At 37.0% G+C, this 19657-nt stretch overlaps 1 protein-coding gene and 1 pseudogene across 1 annotated transcript in view; both read left to right on the top strand.

Moving 5' to 3' along the window:
• The first annotated feature begins 4406 nt into the window (after window positions 1–4406).
• Window positions 4407–11482, top strand: LOC103559346 (small ribosomal subunit protein eS24 pseudogene; annotated as a pseudogene).
• Window positions 11483–13022: 1540 nt separating this feature from the next.
• Window positions 13023–19657, top strand: part of KLB (klotho beta) — a 32775-nt gene continuing 26140 nt past the window's right edge. The window contains exon 1 of the mRNA XM_070615122.1: window positions 13023–13897. Coding sequence (XP_070471223.1) covers window positions 13073–13897 — 825 coding nt within the window. The 5' untranslated portion in view covers window positions 13023–13072. The remainder of the gene's footprint in view (window positions 13898–19657) is intronic.

The raw sequence follows: 19657 nt of genomic DNA, 5'->3' as shown, positions 1-19657 counted from the left end.
ACATATATATCACACAGGGGATTTAATGCTTTATATTTAATGAGCTCCTTCTAATTCATTAGAAAAAGACAAAAACAGGAAAGTAAACAAAGGAGATGAAAAGGCAACTCACAGGAGAGGAAATACATAGGACTAATAAAAATATGAAAATGGGGGCCGGCCTGGTGGCGCAGTAGTTAAGTGCACATGTTCTGCTTTGGCGGCCTGGGGTTTGCCAGTTCGGATCCCGGGTGCGGACACGGCACCGTGTGGCAAGCCATGCTGTGGTAGGCGTCCCACATCTAAAGTAAAGGAAGATGGGCACGGATGTTAGCTCAGGGCCAGTCTTCCTCAGCAAAAAGAGGAGGATTGGCAGCAGATGTTAGCTCAGGGCTAATCTTCCTCAAAAAAAAAAATATATATATGGAAACATTAGTAATCTGAGAAACCCAAATGAATACAGAAATGAAATGCCATCTTTTCTTTACCATATTAACAAAAAAAGAAAGACTAGTAATACCCGATGTCAAGTAGAGTACGGGAAACTGGCTCTCATGCACTAATGGTAGGAGCTTAAAAGTATCAGCTGCCTTTCTGAAGGGCAGTCAGGAAATATCCATGAACATAGAAAATGTACATACCCTTTAACCCAGCAATTCCAGTTTTAGCAATATCTTGTATCTCTCACATATGCAAAGTTATGAATTCAGGGTTGTTAAATGCTGAATTGTCTGTAATAGAAAAAATGGAAAAACATAAATATTTACCAGTAGGTAAATGGTTAAATAAATAAAATATGGTTCACCTATACCATAGAATATTATGCATCCGTTGAAAAACATCAAGCTAGACCTATGTGTACTGACATAGAAAGATCTTACACTATGTATGGTGTGTGATCATATTTATGTTTTTTAAAAATACAAAATGTGTGTGCGTTTGTATAAGGATACACTCCAAATGTTAACAGGGGGGACTTGAACTTTTTGTTTCATATTCTTTTATTTTCACTCTTTAAAAACCACCTCTTTTTTTAATTTTTTTTTTTTTTTTGAGGAATATTAGCCCTGAGCTAACATCTGCCCCCAATCCTCTTCCCTTTACTGAGGAAGACTGGCCCTGAGCCAACATCCGTGCCCAACTTCCTCCACCTTATATGTGGGACGCCTACCACAACATGGCTTGTTGAGCGGTGCCATGTCCACACCAGGGATCCAAACCGGCGACCTCTGGGCCTCCAAAGTGGAACGTGTGAACTTAACCATTGCGCCACTGGGCCGGCCCCCCACCTCTTAATTTACTAATATTTTTTAAAATATGAATTCTAAAAAGAAACAGAAATCGGGTGTCTACTCAGGTCTACTGAATCAGTCTCCAGGGATGGACACTGAGCATGCGTATTTTTTAAAGCTCAGAAAGTGATACGGATGCACAGCAAACACTGAGACTGTAGAAAAGAGTATGGCACTTCCTCAAAAAATTAAACAAAGAATGACCATGTGATCCAGTAATTCCACTTCTGGGTATACACGCCAAAGAACTGAAAGCAGGGACTCCAGTAGATATTTATACACTCATGTTCATAGCAACATTATTCACAACAGCCAAAAGGTGGAAACAGCCCAAATGTTCATCAACCAATGAATGGATAAATAAAATGTAGTATATACGTATAATGGAATATTATTCAGCTTTAAAGAGGAATTAAATTCTGACACATGCTACAACATCGATGAATCTTCAAGACATAATGCTGTGAGAAACAAGCCAGACATAAAAGGACAAGTATTGTAAGATTTTACTTACATGAGGTACCTGGAGTAGTCAAATTCATATAGACACAGAAAATAGAATGGTGACTACCAGGTGCTGAGGGGAGGGGAAAATCATTTAATAGTTACAGAGTTTCAGTCTGGGAAGATGAAAGAGTTCTGGAGATGGATGGTGATGATGGTTGCACAACAATGTGAACGTACTTAATGCCACTGAGCTGTACAGCTAAAAATGCTTAATATGGTAAATTTTATGTTATGTATATTTTACAACAATATAAAAATATTTTTAAAGACTTGAGAAAAAATAATTTTTTACCTCTCCATATGTGATTCATCTCAGTTTATTTCCAGAGCTTCAACTATTGTCTATGGCTGACTGATAATGCCCACATCTATACTTTCAGAAAAGATCGCTCCTCAAACTTTAGTCTCAAGTACCTACCTGCCCATTGGATATCTCATGCTGCAAACTCAAAATATTTACACCACCATCTGCTTTTCAAAGTCTACTGGATTCTCAATTTTACCCAGTTGCGCAAGTCAGAAATCTAGGTCATCATTGACTTGTCTCCTAAACTCAATCTCAACATCTAATTGATTATTGAGGTCTGCTGACATTGTCTTCTAACTAATTCTTGAACTTGTCTCTCCCCATCTACACTGCTACTATGTTTGTTCAAGCCAAAATATTTTTCACTTGGATTAACCAAAGAGCCTCTTAAACATTCTCCCTGATTTCACTATTACCCATTCCCTGTGGTCAGTGCAAGAATGATTCTCCTAAAATGCAGCTCTGATCATGTCACCCTCTTGTGACAGAGAATGCTAGCTAAACACCAAAATTTATGCATTGACTGTAGAATATAGAGTGACTGCCCAGCCAGAGGCTTCATGTGCAGCCCAGTTTGTATCTAGAGGTAGCCATGTGACTATTTTCTTCAGTGGAATGTGATTAGAAATTATGTACATCACTTCCAGGCCAAAGCTTTTAAGATTTCCACTTCTAACTGATGAGTGCAGGGGGTGAGGACACTGTGAGGCTTTAGGGAGGGAGATGAACCACAGACATAGGCAGCCAGGGTCTCTGAATCACTGTGGGAAAGAGCCACCTGACAACTGGGAACTTCTTCTTCAGACAAATGTGTGATAAATGACTTTCTATTTTGACCTTGGCTTTGTATTTTGAGGTCTATTTGTACAGTATTAACCTAACTCATACAGTTGCTTAAAATATTTTCAATAGCAGTTTTTTCTTTCAAGATAAAGCCAAAATTCCAGTAACATGGTTCATGAAGTCCTTTGTAACCTGGTCCCTGCTAATATCTGCAAATCATTTCTTTCCATTCCCCACTAACTTTTATGACTTGGGTATCCTGAACCACTTGCCAAACATTTTCATCTTTGGGACTTCAAATATGCTACTCCGTCTACATGGAATAGCCTCCCTTCCCCCTTCCCTCTTTCCTCTGGTGAACATCTTGTCATTTTTCATTTTTAGGACTCAACTCACAGTTTTCAGGCACCTCTACTCCACCCTTCTACCTACACACATGCACATACACACCACACACACACACACACACACACACACACGCACAGACTTACCACGCTGGATTATATATTGTTTCTATGTGTTTCTATAAGATTTGTGAAGACTGTAACATTGGTTATAAATCGCAACCTCCAACAAAGAGCTTGACCCATAGTAGATACTCAATAAAAATTTGTCAAATGAATAAATGAATTATTGAATGATGAATTCTGGTCTCTATTATCTTGGTCTCAAAACCCTGATTTATATAATAAAAGGTTAAATTGAATGATCTCTAAGGATCCTTCCAACTGTAAAATTCTGTCATTTGTACAAAGCATTATGAAGCAATGTTTTGAAAATAGAATTCCTAGAGTGTGAATGTTTTTCACATTCACATGGTACCTGAGAGATAATATTTTGTAGTCTTAGACATTTTATGGTTTTTATTATGTTTTCTCCTTGACTAAACTGTAAACACTTTGAGGGTAGGGGCATATATATTCTCTCCTAGGACCTAACATGGGCCCTTTTATGAGCAAAATATTCAGTAAATATTTGATAATTGTTTAAGAGAGATGAAGCCTCTATACTGATTCACTAAATCATAAATATTTCAAAAATTCATAACCTATTTTCATAAATATTGGAGAATTCTTTAAGACTCAGTACTAAGTTATTATCATCATTAAGGTTTATTTATTCATCAAGGTCTTTTTTCATTCATTCTTTCAAAAGGAATGCTTTATTGTGATAAATACACAAATATAAAGTTTACAAAATAAAGAATATTTACAGAGTGACGTCAGCAACATGGTGGAGTGAGTTGTTCTCTCAGTCTCTTTCCTTTAGGTTACAACTAAATGGACATTGATTAACTAGCAGAGGACTCCCTGCACAGCACAACAGGACTGCTGAGAGATCCGTAAAGCTATGCATCTGAAGGTGGGTGGAGTGGATACCCAGGAGGCAGTGGAACTAAGTAAGCACACCCCTCCCACTCACCAGCAGGAGCAAGCCAGTTCAAGGATTCCCACACAGCAGCTGGTGTGACTGTAAGAGGAGGTGGGGAAAACCTGGCATCTGTGAACGCTTTTGGAGTAGCAGCCTGGCCCATGGGAATGCCCAACATCCTGCAGCGGCCAGGCCTTGGGACTGCTCTCTACCACGTGGCAGCAGCTCAACCTCTGCATGGACACCCCTCTATCCTAGTGCAGCACAGGTGAGAAGGCACCCTGCATGCTTGGAACACACCCCCGGTGGCAGAGTAGGGAAGCCCACAGGACCAACTGAGGCACCACTCCCACCTAGCATACAGCTGCTCAGCTGATCCCCTGATGAGCACAGAAGCCTCACTTAGGCTGCCCAACTCGTCTCCCCAGCACAGAGGTCCTGCCCACATAAGCACAACCTGCAGAACAGCTGGGGCTGGCCAAGGCAAACACAGAATAGCCCTACCTGCACAACTTTCAGCAGATGGAGTGGGATCAGAAGACACAGCTCCTGCTCCCCCCACAATGGCGGCAGGCAGAATCTGTGACCTGATACTACCACAAATGTGCTGGCAAAGGATCACTTCATCAAACACCATGAAGAACTACATTAACACTTCAGAATGGAAGGAAAATGACAAGTCTCCAGAAACCAATTCTGAATTCACAGAAATTTACAATCTAAGTGACAGAGAATTCAAAATAGTTATCACAAAGAAACTCAATGAGTTACAAGAAAACTCAGAAAGACAGTTCAATGAGCTCAGGAATAAAATTAATGAGCAGAAGGAATACTTCATCAAAGAGACTGAAGCTCTGAAAAAAACCAAACAGAAATCCTGGAGATGAAGAAAACAATTAATGAGATTGGGTGCCCACTCTCACCACTCCTATTCCACATAGCACTGGAAGTTTTGGCCAGAGCAATTAGGTAAGAAAAAGAAATAACAGGTATCCAAATTGGAAAGGAAGAAGTAAAACTCTCGTTGTTTGCAGATGACGTGATTCTGTATATTGAAAACCCTAAAGAATCCACCAGAAAGCTATTTGAAATAATCAACAACTACAGCAAAGTGGCAGGGTACAAAATCAACTTACAAAAATCAGTTGCATTTCTCTACATTAACAACAAAGTAGCAAAAAGAGAACTCAAGAATACAATCCCATTTACAATCACAACAACAAGAATAAAATATCTAGGAATAAATTTAACCAAGGAGGTGAAAGACCTATACATTGAAAACTATAAGACATTATTGAAATAAATTGAAGAATACATAAAGAAATGGAAAGATAGTCCATGCACATGGATTGGAAGAATAAATATAGTTAAAATGTCCATATTACCTAAAGCAATCTACAGATTCAATGGAATCCCAATCAGAATCCCAATGACATTTTTCATGAAAGTAGAACAAAGAATCCTAAAATTTATGTAGAATAACAAAAGACCCTGAATAGCCAAGGCAATCCTGAGAAAAAGAACCAAGCTGGAGGCATCACAATCCCTGACCTCAAAATATACTACAAAGCTATAGTAATCAAAACAGCATGGTACTGGCACAAAAACAGACACACAGATCAATGGAACAGAACTGAAAGCCCAGAAATAAAATCACACAACTATAGACAACTAATCTTTGACAAAGGAGCCAAGAACATATAATGGAGAAAGGAAAGTCTCTTCAATAAATGGTGTTGGGAAAACTGGACAGACAGATGCAAAAGAATGAAAATAGACCATTATCTTACACCATACACAAAAACTAACCCAAAGTGGATTAAAGACTTGAATGGAAGACATGAAACCATAAAAAATCCTAGAATAAAACATAGGCAGTATGCTCTTTGACATGGGTCTTAGCAGCATCTTTTCGAATACTGTGTCTACTCAGACAAGGGAAACAAAAGAAGAAATAAACAAATGGGACTACATCAGACTAAAAAGCTTCTGCAAGGAGAAGGAAACCAGGATCAAAATGAAAAGACAACCTACCAACTGGGAGAAAATATTTGCAAATCATATATCCGACAAGGGGTTAATGTCCAAAATGCATAAAAAATTCATACAACTCAACACCAGAAAGAAACAAACAACCTCATCAAAAAATGGGCAGAGGATATGAACAGACATTTTTCCAAATAAGATAGACAGATGGCCAACAGGCACATGAAAAGATGTTCAACGTCACTGATCATCAGGGAATTGCTAATCAAAACTACAATGAGATATCACCTAATACCTGTGAGAGTGGCTATAATTAACAAGACCAGAAATAATAAGTGTTGGAGAGGATATGGAGAAACAGGAACCCTCATACTCTGCTGGTGGGAATGCGAACTGGTGCAGCCACTATGGAGAACAGTACGGAGATTTCTCAAAAGATTAAAAATAGAAATACCCTATGATCCAGTGATCTCACCAGTGGGTATTTATCCAAAGAACATGAAATCAACAATACAAATAGATCTTTGCACCCCTATGTTCATTGCAGCATTATTCACAATAACCAAGACATGAAAGCAACCTAAGTGCCCATCAACTGATGATTGGGTAAAGAAGATATGGTGTATATACACTGGAAGACTACTCAGCCACAAAAAAATAAAAATTTACCATTTAGCCATTTTTAGATGTACAATTCAGTGGCCTTAAGTACATTCATTGTTGTGCAACCATCATAACCATCCATCTCCAGAACTGTTTCATCTTCCCAAACTGAAATTCTCTACCCATTAAACAATAACTCCCCATTTTCCCTTCCCCTCAGCCCCTGCAACCATCATTCTACTTCTCTCTGTAGTTGACTACTCCAACTACCTTATGTAAATAGAATCATGAAATACTTGTTCTTTTGGGTCAGGCTTATTTCTCTCAGCATTATGTCTTCGAGTTTCATCCGTGTATCAGAAATTAATACCGTTTTGAGGTTGAATAATATTGTATCTATATACCACATTTTGTTTATCCATTCATTGATTGATGAACGTTTGGGTTGTTTCCACCTTTTGGCTATTGTGAACAATGCCACCTTGAAACTGGGTGTACAAATACCTGCTGGAGTCCCTGCTTTCAATTCTTTAGAGTTATACCCAGAAGTGGAATTGCTGAATAATGGCAATTCCATGTTTAATTTTTTGAGAAACCATCATACTGTCTTCCATAGTACCTGCACCATTTTATATTCCCACTAGCAATGCACAAGAGTTCCAATTTCTCCACATACTTGCCAATACTTGTTATTTCCTTGTGGGGTTTTTTTTTCATAATATCCATCCTAATGCATGTGAAGTTATGTTGTTTTTATCTACGTATGTTCCAATTTAATCGGCTTAATCAACTTATCCTGACAATTATCCATTTCCTTTGTTTTCTCATACGAAATCTGAAATAATTTAATGATAAATTATTGGTCATTAGCAAATAAATACTCAGTACACATTTCAAAACTTAGCCTTTGTCAGGCTGGCCCACTGGTGTAGCCATTAAGTTCACACACCCCACTTCTGCAGGCTGGGGTTCCCCGGGTTGGATCCCGGGCTCAGACCTATGCACCACTTATCAAACCATGCTGTGGCAGGCGTCCCACTTGTAAACTATAGGAAGATGGGCACGGATGTTAGCTCAGGGCCAGTCATCCCCCGTGAAAAAACTTAGCCTTTGTCAATAAATATTTTAAAATTAATAGAACTTTTCTTGAGCAACTACAGCTACAGAGTTCCCATATAGCACATCACTCCCTCCCACCTCCAATTTCCCCTATTTTTAATATCTTGCATTAGTGTGGTACATTTGTTACAACTGACAAACCAATATTGATACATTATTATTAACTAACGTTCGTCGTTTACATTAGGGTTCACTCTTTGTGTTGAACATGCTATGGGTTTTGATAAATGGATCCACCACTACAGTATTTTCCTATCCATGTACATGGAATATCTCTCCATTGATTTAGATTTTCTTTTATTTCTTTCATCAGAGTTTTGTAGTTTTCCCCATGTAGATCTTGTATATATTTTGTTATATTTACACTTAAGTGTTTAATCTTTTTTTTTGGTGCTAATGTAAATGGTATTGTCTTTTTAATTTCAAATTCTAATTGTTCATTACCAGTAAATAATAAAGCAGTTGACTTTTGTGTATTACCATGTAGCCTGCAAACTTGATATAGTTTTTCATTAGTTCCAGGATTTTTTTTTTGGTTGATTCTTTGGGATTTTCTACATAGAGAATCATTATCACCACAAACAAATACAGTTTTATTTCTTGCTTCCCAATCTGTATACTTCTTATTTCCTTTTCTTGTCTTATTGCATTAGCTAGGACTTCTAGTATGATGTTGAATAGAAGTGGTGAGAGTAGAGATCCTTGCCTTCTTCTTAATTTTAGCAGGAATGTATCTAATTGCTCATCCATAAACTTTTATATCTAATATTGACTAGTTTTTTATTTTTATGTTCATTTTTGTTATTAAAATTAAATATATAGGGGCCGGCCCAGTGGCACAGCAGTTAAGTTCACACATTCTGCTTCTCAGTAGCTGGGGGTCCGCTGATTCAGATCCCAGGTGTGGACATGGCACCCTTGGCAAAAACCATGCTGTGGTGGGCATCCCACATATAAAGTGGAGGAAGATGGGCATGGATGTTAGTTCAGGGCTGGTCTTCCTCGGCAAAAAGAGGAGGATTGGCAGTGGCTAGCTCAGGGCTAAGCTTCCTCAAAAAAAAAAAAAATTAAACATATAAAAGAAGGAAAATATAACTATTGTTCTCCATTCAAATACAGTATAGTAAATATATTTTCTTTCTTTTTTTTTCTCTTGAGGAAGATTAGCCCTGAGCTAACATTTGTTGCCAATCCTCCTCTTTTTGCTGAGGAAGACTGGCCTTGAGCTAACATCCATGCCCATCTTCCTCTACTTCTCATATGTGGGATGCCTACCACAGCATGGCTTGATGAGTGGTGTATAGGTCCGCACCCAGGATCCGAAACAGTGAACCCTGGGCCGCCAAAGCAGAATGGGCGAACTTAACTGCTGTGCCACCTGGCTGGCCCCTGTATTTTCTTATAATTCTATATATTTGTTATAACTTATTACACCATTATAATCATACTGATTATTCAACTTACCGTCAGGATTTTTTCAGTTAGTTTTTTATCTTAAATATTTTAATGTTACTGCATATTCTTTGAAAATGTTAATGACTACAATATTTCATCAAATGGATGTTCTGTGCTTTCGGTAATTATTCTCCTGTGAATGAATCTTTATTTCTAATTTCCCTCTGTCATAAATAATGCTACTATAAAAATATTTGCACACATAGCATTTTATATACTTAGAATTAATTTATTATGATAAATTGCTGAAATCAGATGAAAAGATATGAAAAAATACAAGGTTCATGATACATTGAAAAATTGCTTTCCATGAATATTATACAAATTTGTATTCTAATTATCAATGTCTTACAATCTCATCAACATTGGTTTTCATCATTTATTTTAACTTTGTTAATTTTATAAGAGAAAATATTATGTAGCTATCTTTATACGTGTTTTTAATCACTGGTTATTTAATGTTTTTATTAGCTATACAGTTACATTTCCTCTTTTGTATATTTTTTATTAATGTTGTTTGGCTATTTATCTATTTGGTGTTTTTCTTATTGATTTGTGTGAATTACTTATATAATAAAAAGTTGGCCATGGCCGGCCCAGTGGCGCAGTGGTTGTGTGTGCACTTTCCGCTTTGGCGGCCTGGGGTTTGCCGGTTCAGATCCTCGGTGCGGACATGGCACTGCTTGGCAAGCCATGCTGTGGTAGGTATCCCACATATAAAGTAGAGGAAGACGGGCATGGATGTTAGCTGAGGGCCAGTCTTCCTCAGCAAAAAGAGGAGAATTGGCGGCAGATATTAGCTCAGGGCAAATCTTCCTTAAAAACAGAAAAAAAAGTTGTCCATTTGCCTTCTAGATTTACTCAAACATTTTCCAAGTTTGTTATTTGTCTTTCAACTTTTAATTTTTTAGATATTTTAATTATAGTTAAATTGTTTATATGATCATATAAACTATATGTTTATATAATTTAATATTTACTTCTATTTTCTTCTAATTTTCTGTGGCTATTTTTTTTTATTGTGGTAAGATTTACCATCTTAACAATTTCTGTGGCTATATATTTTTAATTAATTTGTGAGGGCATAAGTTATTACATTTAAAAATTGTATTTTTAGTAATTGTGTCACAGTGTATACGTATATCCAATCATTATATTGCACACCTTAAACTAATACAGTATTATACATCAACTGTATCTCAATAAACCTGGAAAAAAAATTATTTTATAAATAGTGAATTAATTGTATCAACTCCACTCATTCAATAGACAATGATTAAGCATCCACTCTGATAAGCGATAATAAAAATTTAGATAAGAGATATTCTTACAGTCTAGTGGAGGTGACAGCTCCAGGATTATAATAATATTATATAATAAATGCAGTGATGGAGTGTACATAGTATGCTATAGGTACATTCACTCATTCAGTATATCCTTTTGTAACTACTAGGCCCCAGACACTCAATAGGAAACCAAACAGTCCTGGTCCTTGTCTTTAAAAAAGAGAGACAGATTACAGTCGAACAAAGGATACAGATGAATTTATTGTGTGACTTACTGATTTACTGTGCAATGAGTGTCATGATAAAGAAAGCTCGGGCTGCCATGGGAACACAAGGGAGATCCATCTAAATCAAATCAAACTGGCTTTTTCCCTCGCTGGCTGCCTGAGGATTGACTGCCATCACAAGGGACACAGCAACCATCCAGACCTGAAGTTCACGACCAACCGACTACTTCAGGGGAAACGAATGGTCATTGATGTCCTTCGCTCTGGGAAGGCAACAGTACCTAAGACAGAAATTCGGGAAAAACTAGCCAAACTGTACAAGATCACACAAGACGTCATCTTTGTACTTGGATTCAGAACCCATTTTGGTGGTGGCAAGACAACTGGCTTCAGCATGATTTACGATTCCTCGGATTACAGCAACTAAAAAACTAACCCAAACATAGATTTGCAAGACTTGGCCTGTATGAGAAGAAACAGACCTCAAGAATACAGCGAAAAGAACAAGAACGGAGTGGGAAGGTCAGGGAGACCGCTAAGGCCAGCGTTGGTGCCGGCGAAAGGTGAGCTGGAGGTTGGACAACTGAAGGAGTCAAGATTCTACAGTGACTTTGTCTGCGGTGATTGTGCAGATTGTTCACGAGAAGATTAATAAACAAGAAGATTAATAAAATAAAATTTAAAACGTAAGTAAAGAAACAAAGTCAAACTGGGGAGTCAGAAAGGCTTTCCAGAGGGGGTCCTGAAGTTTTGAAGAACAGGGAGACATGAGGTACGTGAAGGCGGGACGCATCCTAGAGAGCATACACACCAAGGAGCAGGGATATGAGCCATCAATATGTGTAGAGCTTAGTAAAAGTTGTTTGTTATGGCTAACAGGAAGGGTGCTACAGATGGTAACTGAGGAGAGAGAAAGCTAAAAATACAGGCAGGAGCCAAAACATAGTGTCTTTAATGCTAAATCCTAGCCTCAACTGCTTCCTGAATATCGTTCCCCTTCACGTAAAAATAAGGGCAATGTTTATTGAGAACTTGCTATGTGTCAGTCTCTGTTCTAAGTGTTTTACGTGTATTAACTCATTTAATCCTCACAACAATCCAGCAGTAGATGCTATTATTATGCGTTTTCTTTCACAAGAGGAAACTGAAGTACACAAAGGCTATATAACACGTTCCTAGCCACACGGCTGTATTTACACTCAGGCGGTCCGACTCTAGGGGCCAAACTATTAACTACTCTGCCTCTCATTAGTATGTGATATTTGAAATATTTAAAACATTAAATTTTATAAAGGTGATTTGGAGGCTAAAGGCTCTGCACAATATTTCTTTTTATTTATTCTTATTTCAGAATCACGTTTAAACTGTGCTTTTTTTATGTTTTCATATCTGAATGTAGTCTATGCTTTCACTCTTTTCTTTTTCAGGTTTGTTTGGGGTTTTTTTGGGAATTGCTGCCTATTTATTTTTCAAAGAAATTTCACAATAGTTTTGTTGAACTAAAATTTGGGATTAGAGGATTTTAGTTAAAAGTTCATTGAATTTGTAATTTAAACTGGAAAGTATTCAGTGTTTCCACCCAGCAAGGGGTGTGTATTTCTTCATTTACCTTCTTTCAAATTTATCAACACATTTTTATAATTTTCTTAAAATAGGTAGCATTTAATAAGATTATTCTTAGATGTGTTATTTTTGTGCAAGTGTAATATCTTATGTTTTATAATTCTCTATTATTGGCATATAGGAATGCTATTTCTTTGTATATGATTATTTTTCCTGAAATGTGAAATACTAAAATTACCACTCAAAAACTATAAAAATAGAAAAGGTATATACTTTATTCAATAATGTTCAAAACATTGAGAAAAGATTTGGGTCAATATGAAAGGCTACAGATGAAATATGGTATTTTTGTTCATTGTTGATATATGTTTTAGTTCACATTCGAAGTGCCATCCCTGATGCATTTTCGTCTAATTTTTCCCATAATAAGAGAGAAGGAAACGTGGTGTAAGTGTCCTAGTGCCGCCTCCCTCAAATTACGTTGCTCTGCATGACCCATCCTAAGTCTCACAGTTCAAGCTAATCATTGACAGAGCTTTACAATCACAAGCTTTTACTGAAGCCTTGATAAGACAGTCGAGCAGTGAGTGGCAAATGAATCCAAGCTGGGCGGCAGGCTCTCCAGGGAATGAATGGATTTTTTCCGGCTCCGATGAAAGAAACACACGCTATAGGAAAACAATGTCCAACGGGGGACTGCAAAGATCTGTCATCCTGTCAGTATTTATTCTCCTACGAGCTGTGACCGGATTCTCTGGAGATGGAAGAGCTATATGGTCTAAAAATCCTAATTTTAGTCCGGTAAATGAAAGTCAGCTGTTTCTCTATGACACTTTTCCTAAAAACTTTTTCTGGGGCGTTGGGACTGGAGCATTTCAAGTGGAAGGGAATTGGAAGACAGACGGAAAAGGACTCTCTATATGGGATCATTTCATCCATACACACCTTAAAAATGCCAACAGCACGAATAGTTCCAGTGACAGTTACATTCTCCTGGAAAAAGACTTATCGGCCCTGGATTTTATAGGAGTTTCTTTTTATCAGTTTTCAATTTCCTGGCCAAGACTTTTCCCTGATGGAATCGTGGCTGTCGCCAACGCAAAAGGTCTCCAGTACTATAATACCCTTATCGACGCCCTAGTACTTAGAAACATTGAACCTATAGTTACTTTATACCATTGGGATTTGCCTTTGGCACTACAAGAAAAATATGGGGGGTGGAAAAATGAAACCATAATAGATATCTTCAATGACTATGCCACATACTGTTTCCAGATGTTTGGGGACCGTGTCAAATATTGGATTACAATTCACAACCCATATCTAGTTGCCTGGCATGGGTATGGGACAGGTATTCATGCCCCTGGAGAGAAGGGAAATTTAGCAGCTGTCTACGCTGTGGGACACAACCTGATCAAGGTACTGTACAGCTGGCTTCATATCATAGCTTCAGAATATAAGGAGCAGGAGCTAAAAGGAAACACTGAGAAATGTATCTTCCTTTTAAATAATTCTTTTTATTGAAATCAACTGAACTAATTTTAGTCTAACTCACAATTTCTGTCCTCAGTTTGCATATTTAGTGGATGTTTTATTTAAGCTATTATTAATGTATTAATCCAATTATTTCCCTTAAAAGTTGCACTTTCAAAATTATTTAACTATTTTTAAAGCTACGATTATACATTAAAGTGAGAGAATATGAGTTTGCTTTCATTCTGTGGAAAACCAGTATTTATAAATTTAATTGTCGAAACTCTTTTCTGACAACATGCAACCATTTCAGAATTATGTCTACATGACCATTTCAAATATGTATTTGTTGTTAGTATTGCTATTCTTAGTAATACTTAGTGATAGTAAGCTAAATAAGTGTTGGATAACTGATACACATTAAGTACAGGAATTGAAATAAACGTACTTCACAGTTGGTTTATTTGGCACATGGCAGAAAAGATGAGATTAATTGTTCTGGGAGGTAAAATTAAACTAGTAATATAAAAACTTGGAAGAATATGGTCTACTAAGTGTTTTAAAGCAGTGTATTTCAAAAGTCAGAGTTTATGTTGGGAAATGTCACAATTATTAAAACAATACGAAAATGTAAGCAAAATAACAGCTAATGTTTATTGAGTGCTTACTACGTGCCACAGACTACATTAAGCATTTTCCTTGCACTATTACATTTCCTGCTCATGGCAACCTTATGGACTAGGTCCTACCATTATCCCCATTTTAAAGAGGAGGAAACTGAAGCTTAGAGAGATTAAATAACTTGCCCAAGGTTACAGAGTAAAATGCAGCTGCTGTGAACATGGGATTGTATATGACAACATAATTAAACTCTGAAAGCCTTTATTAAGAAAGTTTTTAAAAGAGCAGTCTTTCAGGCATTTTCAAGAGATTTCACCTCACACTGAAGTTAATATCTAGAATCAGGTTTAACTTTTTGAGCCAAATAGTTTACTTGGGAAAAATAAATTACTCTGGACACCTGTTACATTTTGAAAATGAAAATCCCTTATTAGAAGAGTTTCATAATGTGCTAGGAGAAGGAATTTGATTTTTTAATAATCAAATGTTAAATATAGAGAAATAGAAAAGATGTATAGAAACATAAAATAATTCCATATCTAAGTTTGCACATACAAAAATACCTGCTAACCCTTCTTTTCTTTTTGAACTTTCTGGATTATTCTACATGTGTGTTGTGCTGTGGTTCAGTCACATCACCCTTGCAGTCAACAGACTGCATTAGGATTTCAAGGTCATTTACATATCTTTGAATAGAGTTGTATATAGAATATATTATTAATGTGTGTGGATATACTATGATACGGCAAATGAGACCTTAAAGGAGTGAAAACTTATAGCTATTAATTATGAAGATTATGCATATATAAGTTAGAAAAACATTCCTTGTATCTAGTTCTTTTAATTATTAAGACAACATATGCTCCTGTAAAGTGAGAAACATCAGATTGTACCAAATGATAGAAAGTGAAAAAGATCAATTCCTCTCTCCCTCTTCACCTGACAATCCCAACTTCGAGGAAACTACTGTTAATAGTTTCTTATATAGTCTTTTTAAAGTTTTCTCTGCAAATACATGGACACATATGTTTATTTAACCTTTTTATAAAGAAAAATATTCTAAAGTGTTGAAAAGTTTTTGGTTACCTGGAAATACGTTAACAATTAGAATTTTCATGAAAAGTATGTATAAGTGGTTAATTTAAAGCCTTTAAAACTGGCCAGCTGATAAAAATACGTAGGGAAAATGTTGCAACTAACAGATATTGCTTCCAAACTTAGCATATAAAGTGCTATATTTTCTGATGTTTTTAGTTTTTCTCTATTTGAGATAAGCTCTGCCTTTAACACAAAACTAGCACTCTCTGAGAATGAGAGGAATTTTGTTGTTTTAAATTGAGGGATTATATTTTTAAATTATTGTTTTCCAGATAATTTCTTCCATCTCTTTAAAATTTCTAAATCACTAACCTAAGTAAGGAGTGTAAGGGGTCTCTTGAAATTAGTCAGAAAGTGAAACATGCTGCATAAGCCCATGATTTCTAGCGCCAGAGGGAAATCTTGCCATGGTCTAGTGGCCTGAGGTGAACTTGTTTTCCCCACTTTTCCCCTCTCTGTCCTTCCTTGAACATAGAAAAGATTAATTTGATATTTTATGTTGCAACAAAGTATTTCTTCCTTGTTGTGCCACCTGTGACCCACAAGAGGCATTCTTTAGGATTACTTTTTAGTCCAATAACACTTATTAAGATAAGCCTAATAGAAAACTAAATTCATTGGTGATTATAGACCACTTTATTCCCCAATCCTCAGATATTGAAAAGATTTCATAGGGGCTTTTGGGGTCTTTTTAGTTCCAGGATGATCTTGAAAACTCCATCCCAGTCTGAAATGTCCTGGTTTGGAGGAGACCTGAATGGTCTAGCCAGTGCTGAGATTGACCCGGAATGTAGATTCCACCTTATTGTAGATCTGCTGATTATCTTAAAGTGAGTCTAAGCCTCAGGTAAAAATTTGCCATAATCATGCCTACTAAGGGATGCTCCACTCTGAGTTTGTAACAATATTTGGAACAGAAAGAGGGTGCATTTTCCGGCTTGGCTATCTCCAAGCACAGTAATCATAGCTTTATATATTATCTATAATTTTTGCAACAACCTTGCCAGGTACCTATTATTATCCCCATTTTACAGAGCGTTATGACTAACAAGCATCATGTCACTCCCCTGCATTAAATCCATTAATGGCTCCCCAAAGCTTTTGGGATGAAGTCCTGATATTTCATCAAGATCTTCAAGACACAACCCCTAGCCACCTTTCCAGCCTCTTTCCTGGCCACTCTCCCATCCCCATCACTAATGCCAAATCCTTGTACCCAGCACTCCACTATAAAGCACTACTAGCAGTGTCTCAATTTTACCTTACTATTCCTCTCCACTCTGCCTCTGCTAGCGCTCTATCCACCTAGAATGCCCTTCTTACTCCCTGCTTTACCCACCTAATGTCCTTCAAGACTCAATCTAGGCAGCCACCACCTCTAAGATATTCTTGACCTGTTAGGGTTAGTGCCCCTCCTGAAGGCTCCCATGATAAGATGTGCTTGCTTCTGTCATAGCACTCATATCATAAGGAACTTTTCTGTCTCCCAACTAGCCTGCGCGTTCCTTGAAAGGCGAGATTATTTTTTATTTATCTTTGTGTTTCCAGCACCTAGCACAGAATGATAGGTATGTGCTAGGTATAAATGTTTGTTGAATGAGTGATTTAGGATTTCTCTCTTAAACCTTGTAATCAAAGAACCAATCACAAGCTCAAAAGTCATATTTCATTGCATTATTGCTAATTCTTGAAATATTGCCTATATTAATCCAGTGGTGTATTAGTCAAGACTCTTGGTTACAAGTGACAGAAACCTAATTTAAGTTGACTTAAGCAGAAATGAGCAATCTCCTGGCTCGGTAACCAAATCACAGTGATGAACGGACCCTATAACCAAGACACTCTCGGAAGCCCTTTATCTCGATCTCTCATGTCCATTTCTTCTTGTGGGTCATTCTCTGCTTTGCAGAGGGAAGATTTCTCTCCAAAATTCAGTTTTTAAAATCCCAGAGTCAGATTCCAGCCTGTTTGGCCTATGTGCTAATCCCTTAGATCAGCGAAGCCCCAAGATTTCACATTGGCAAAGGCAATAATGGTGTCTGTTTTCATTCTATTTTTAAATCAATAAAAATGCATAATAACTTGAATTTTGGATTTCAAGTTATATCAATAAATTTGCATAATAACTTGAATTTGTGGATTTCTGCCCCCTAAAAGGGAACATTTGAGAGCCTCTGAGGAAACATGCGCAGAGGTTTGGGGAGATGAGTTTGCTCATAAGATGGTAACTCATTCGGTTTATTACTCCACTAAATACTCCACTCCATGCTTCCATGGCTTTAAATCATTATGTTTCATAGAAATATACTTTTACGTCTGATCATTTCATAGCTTTAAATCATTATCTTTCATAGACATGTACTGGTTATATACTACCAGGCTTTCTCAACCTTGGCACAACTGACATTTGGGGACAAATAATTTCCTTGTCGTGATGGGCTATCCTGTGCATTGTAGGATGTTTAGCACCACCCCTGGCCTCTACCCACCAGATGACAGTAGCACCCTTGTCCCAGGGTTGTGACAACCAAAACTGTCTACAGACATTGCCAAATGGCCCCTGGTGGGGATGGGGAGGCAAAGCTCCTCCCCCTTTCCTCCCATGAAAACCACTGATTTATACTTATAATAGACAGCTGCTTAAAGGCACAAAGCATAAAGAACAAGGACATTGAAATTTAACTAGTATAAAGGACATGAAATTGCAATAAAATCAATTTTATAAAATTGCCTCAGGGAGATTTTGACCAGATCTGTAAGGTTCATACCTAAACTCAAAATTAACTTATAGCATATCAGGATGTTTTTAGAGAAGAAACAATGTTTTTAAAAAATGTTAAGTGAGGAAATAACATTGATGATGATATCTAATTTAGATTTTCAAACATTGGGAATAAACTCTCCCTAGTGGCTTTGTGTTATGTATCAAACACTTGAAAGAGCTGCCCCAAACCATTTCTCTTATATAGTTATTTATAAACAAAACACTAAACCTACTTTTTTGAACACTTATACGTTTTTTTCTTTTCTTCTCCTCCCCAAAGGCCCCCAGTACATAGTTGTGTGTTCTAGTTGTGAGTGCTCTGGTTGTGGCATGTGGGATGCCACCTCAGCATGACCTGATAAGCAGTGCCATGTCTGCACCCGGGGTCCAAATTGGCACAACCCTGGGCCGCCCAAGCAGAATGGGCACACTTAAGCACTCGGCCACGGGGCTGGCCCATGAAAGCTTATACTTTTTTAAAAAGCAAAATTCAAGAGTTAAACAAAATGTTATTAGCCGTTTTTATCCTTTTTTGATGCCATAACACTGTGTTTCACAAATTTTACATTGTCGTGCATCACTTTATGTTGGCTTTTCATGTTGCCTTTTTTGTGTATTTGCATATCCAAGTGCAACAGGTACTATTATTTGCTAAAATATTTTTCTTTAAAATATTTATTTTGAGGGGGCCGGCCCTGTGGCCTTGTGGTTAAGTTAGGTGCGCTCTGCTTTGGCGGCCTGGATTCTGATCCTGGGTGCAGACCTACACCATCCATCTGTCAGTGGCCGTGCTGTCATGGTGGCTCACATACAAAAAGAGGAAGATTGACAACAGATGTTAGCTCAGGGCAAATCTTCCTCAGCAAAAAAGAGGAAGATTCAACAGACATTAGCTCAGGGTGACTCTTCCTCAGCAAAATAAATAAATAAATAATAATTTTTAAATGTGTCATAAAATGCTTTTTATTATGTAGATAAAATAATTTTCATAATGTACAAATATTTATTAAATTAGAAAATGCCAATAGTTATATTTACGTATTGAGCATTTTAAATACAATTTATTTTCTGAATATTTTAAATTTATTTTAAACAAACTTTTCAATCCAACCTTTAATAAAATAGACTTCTATGAAATCAAATGTATGTCAACACTTTTTTGTATATACCACACAAATGATGAAATAATTTTTTAAATTCCTCAGGGGTTCAAGAGATTGCTT

Source organism: Equus przewalskii, chromosome 3, assembly GCF_037783145.1.
Source record: "Equus przewalskii isolate Varuska chromosome 3, EquPr2, whole genome shotgun sequence".
Lineage (NCBI taxonomy): Eukaryota > Metazoa > Chordata > Mammalia > Perissodactyla > Equidae > Equus > Equus przewalskii.
The sequence above is the reverse complement of the archived record's forward strand: the minus strand, read 5'-3'. Positions and strand labels throughout refer to the sequence as shown.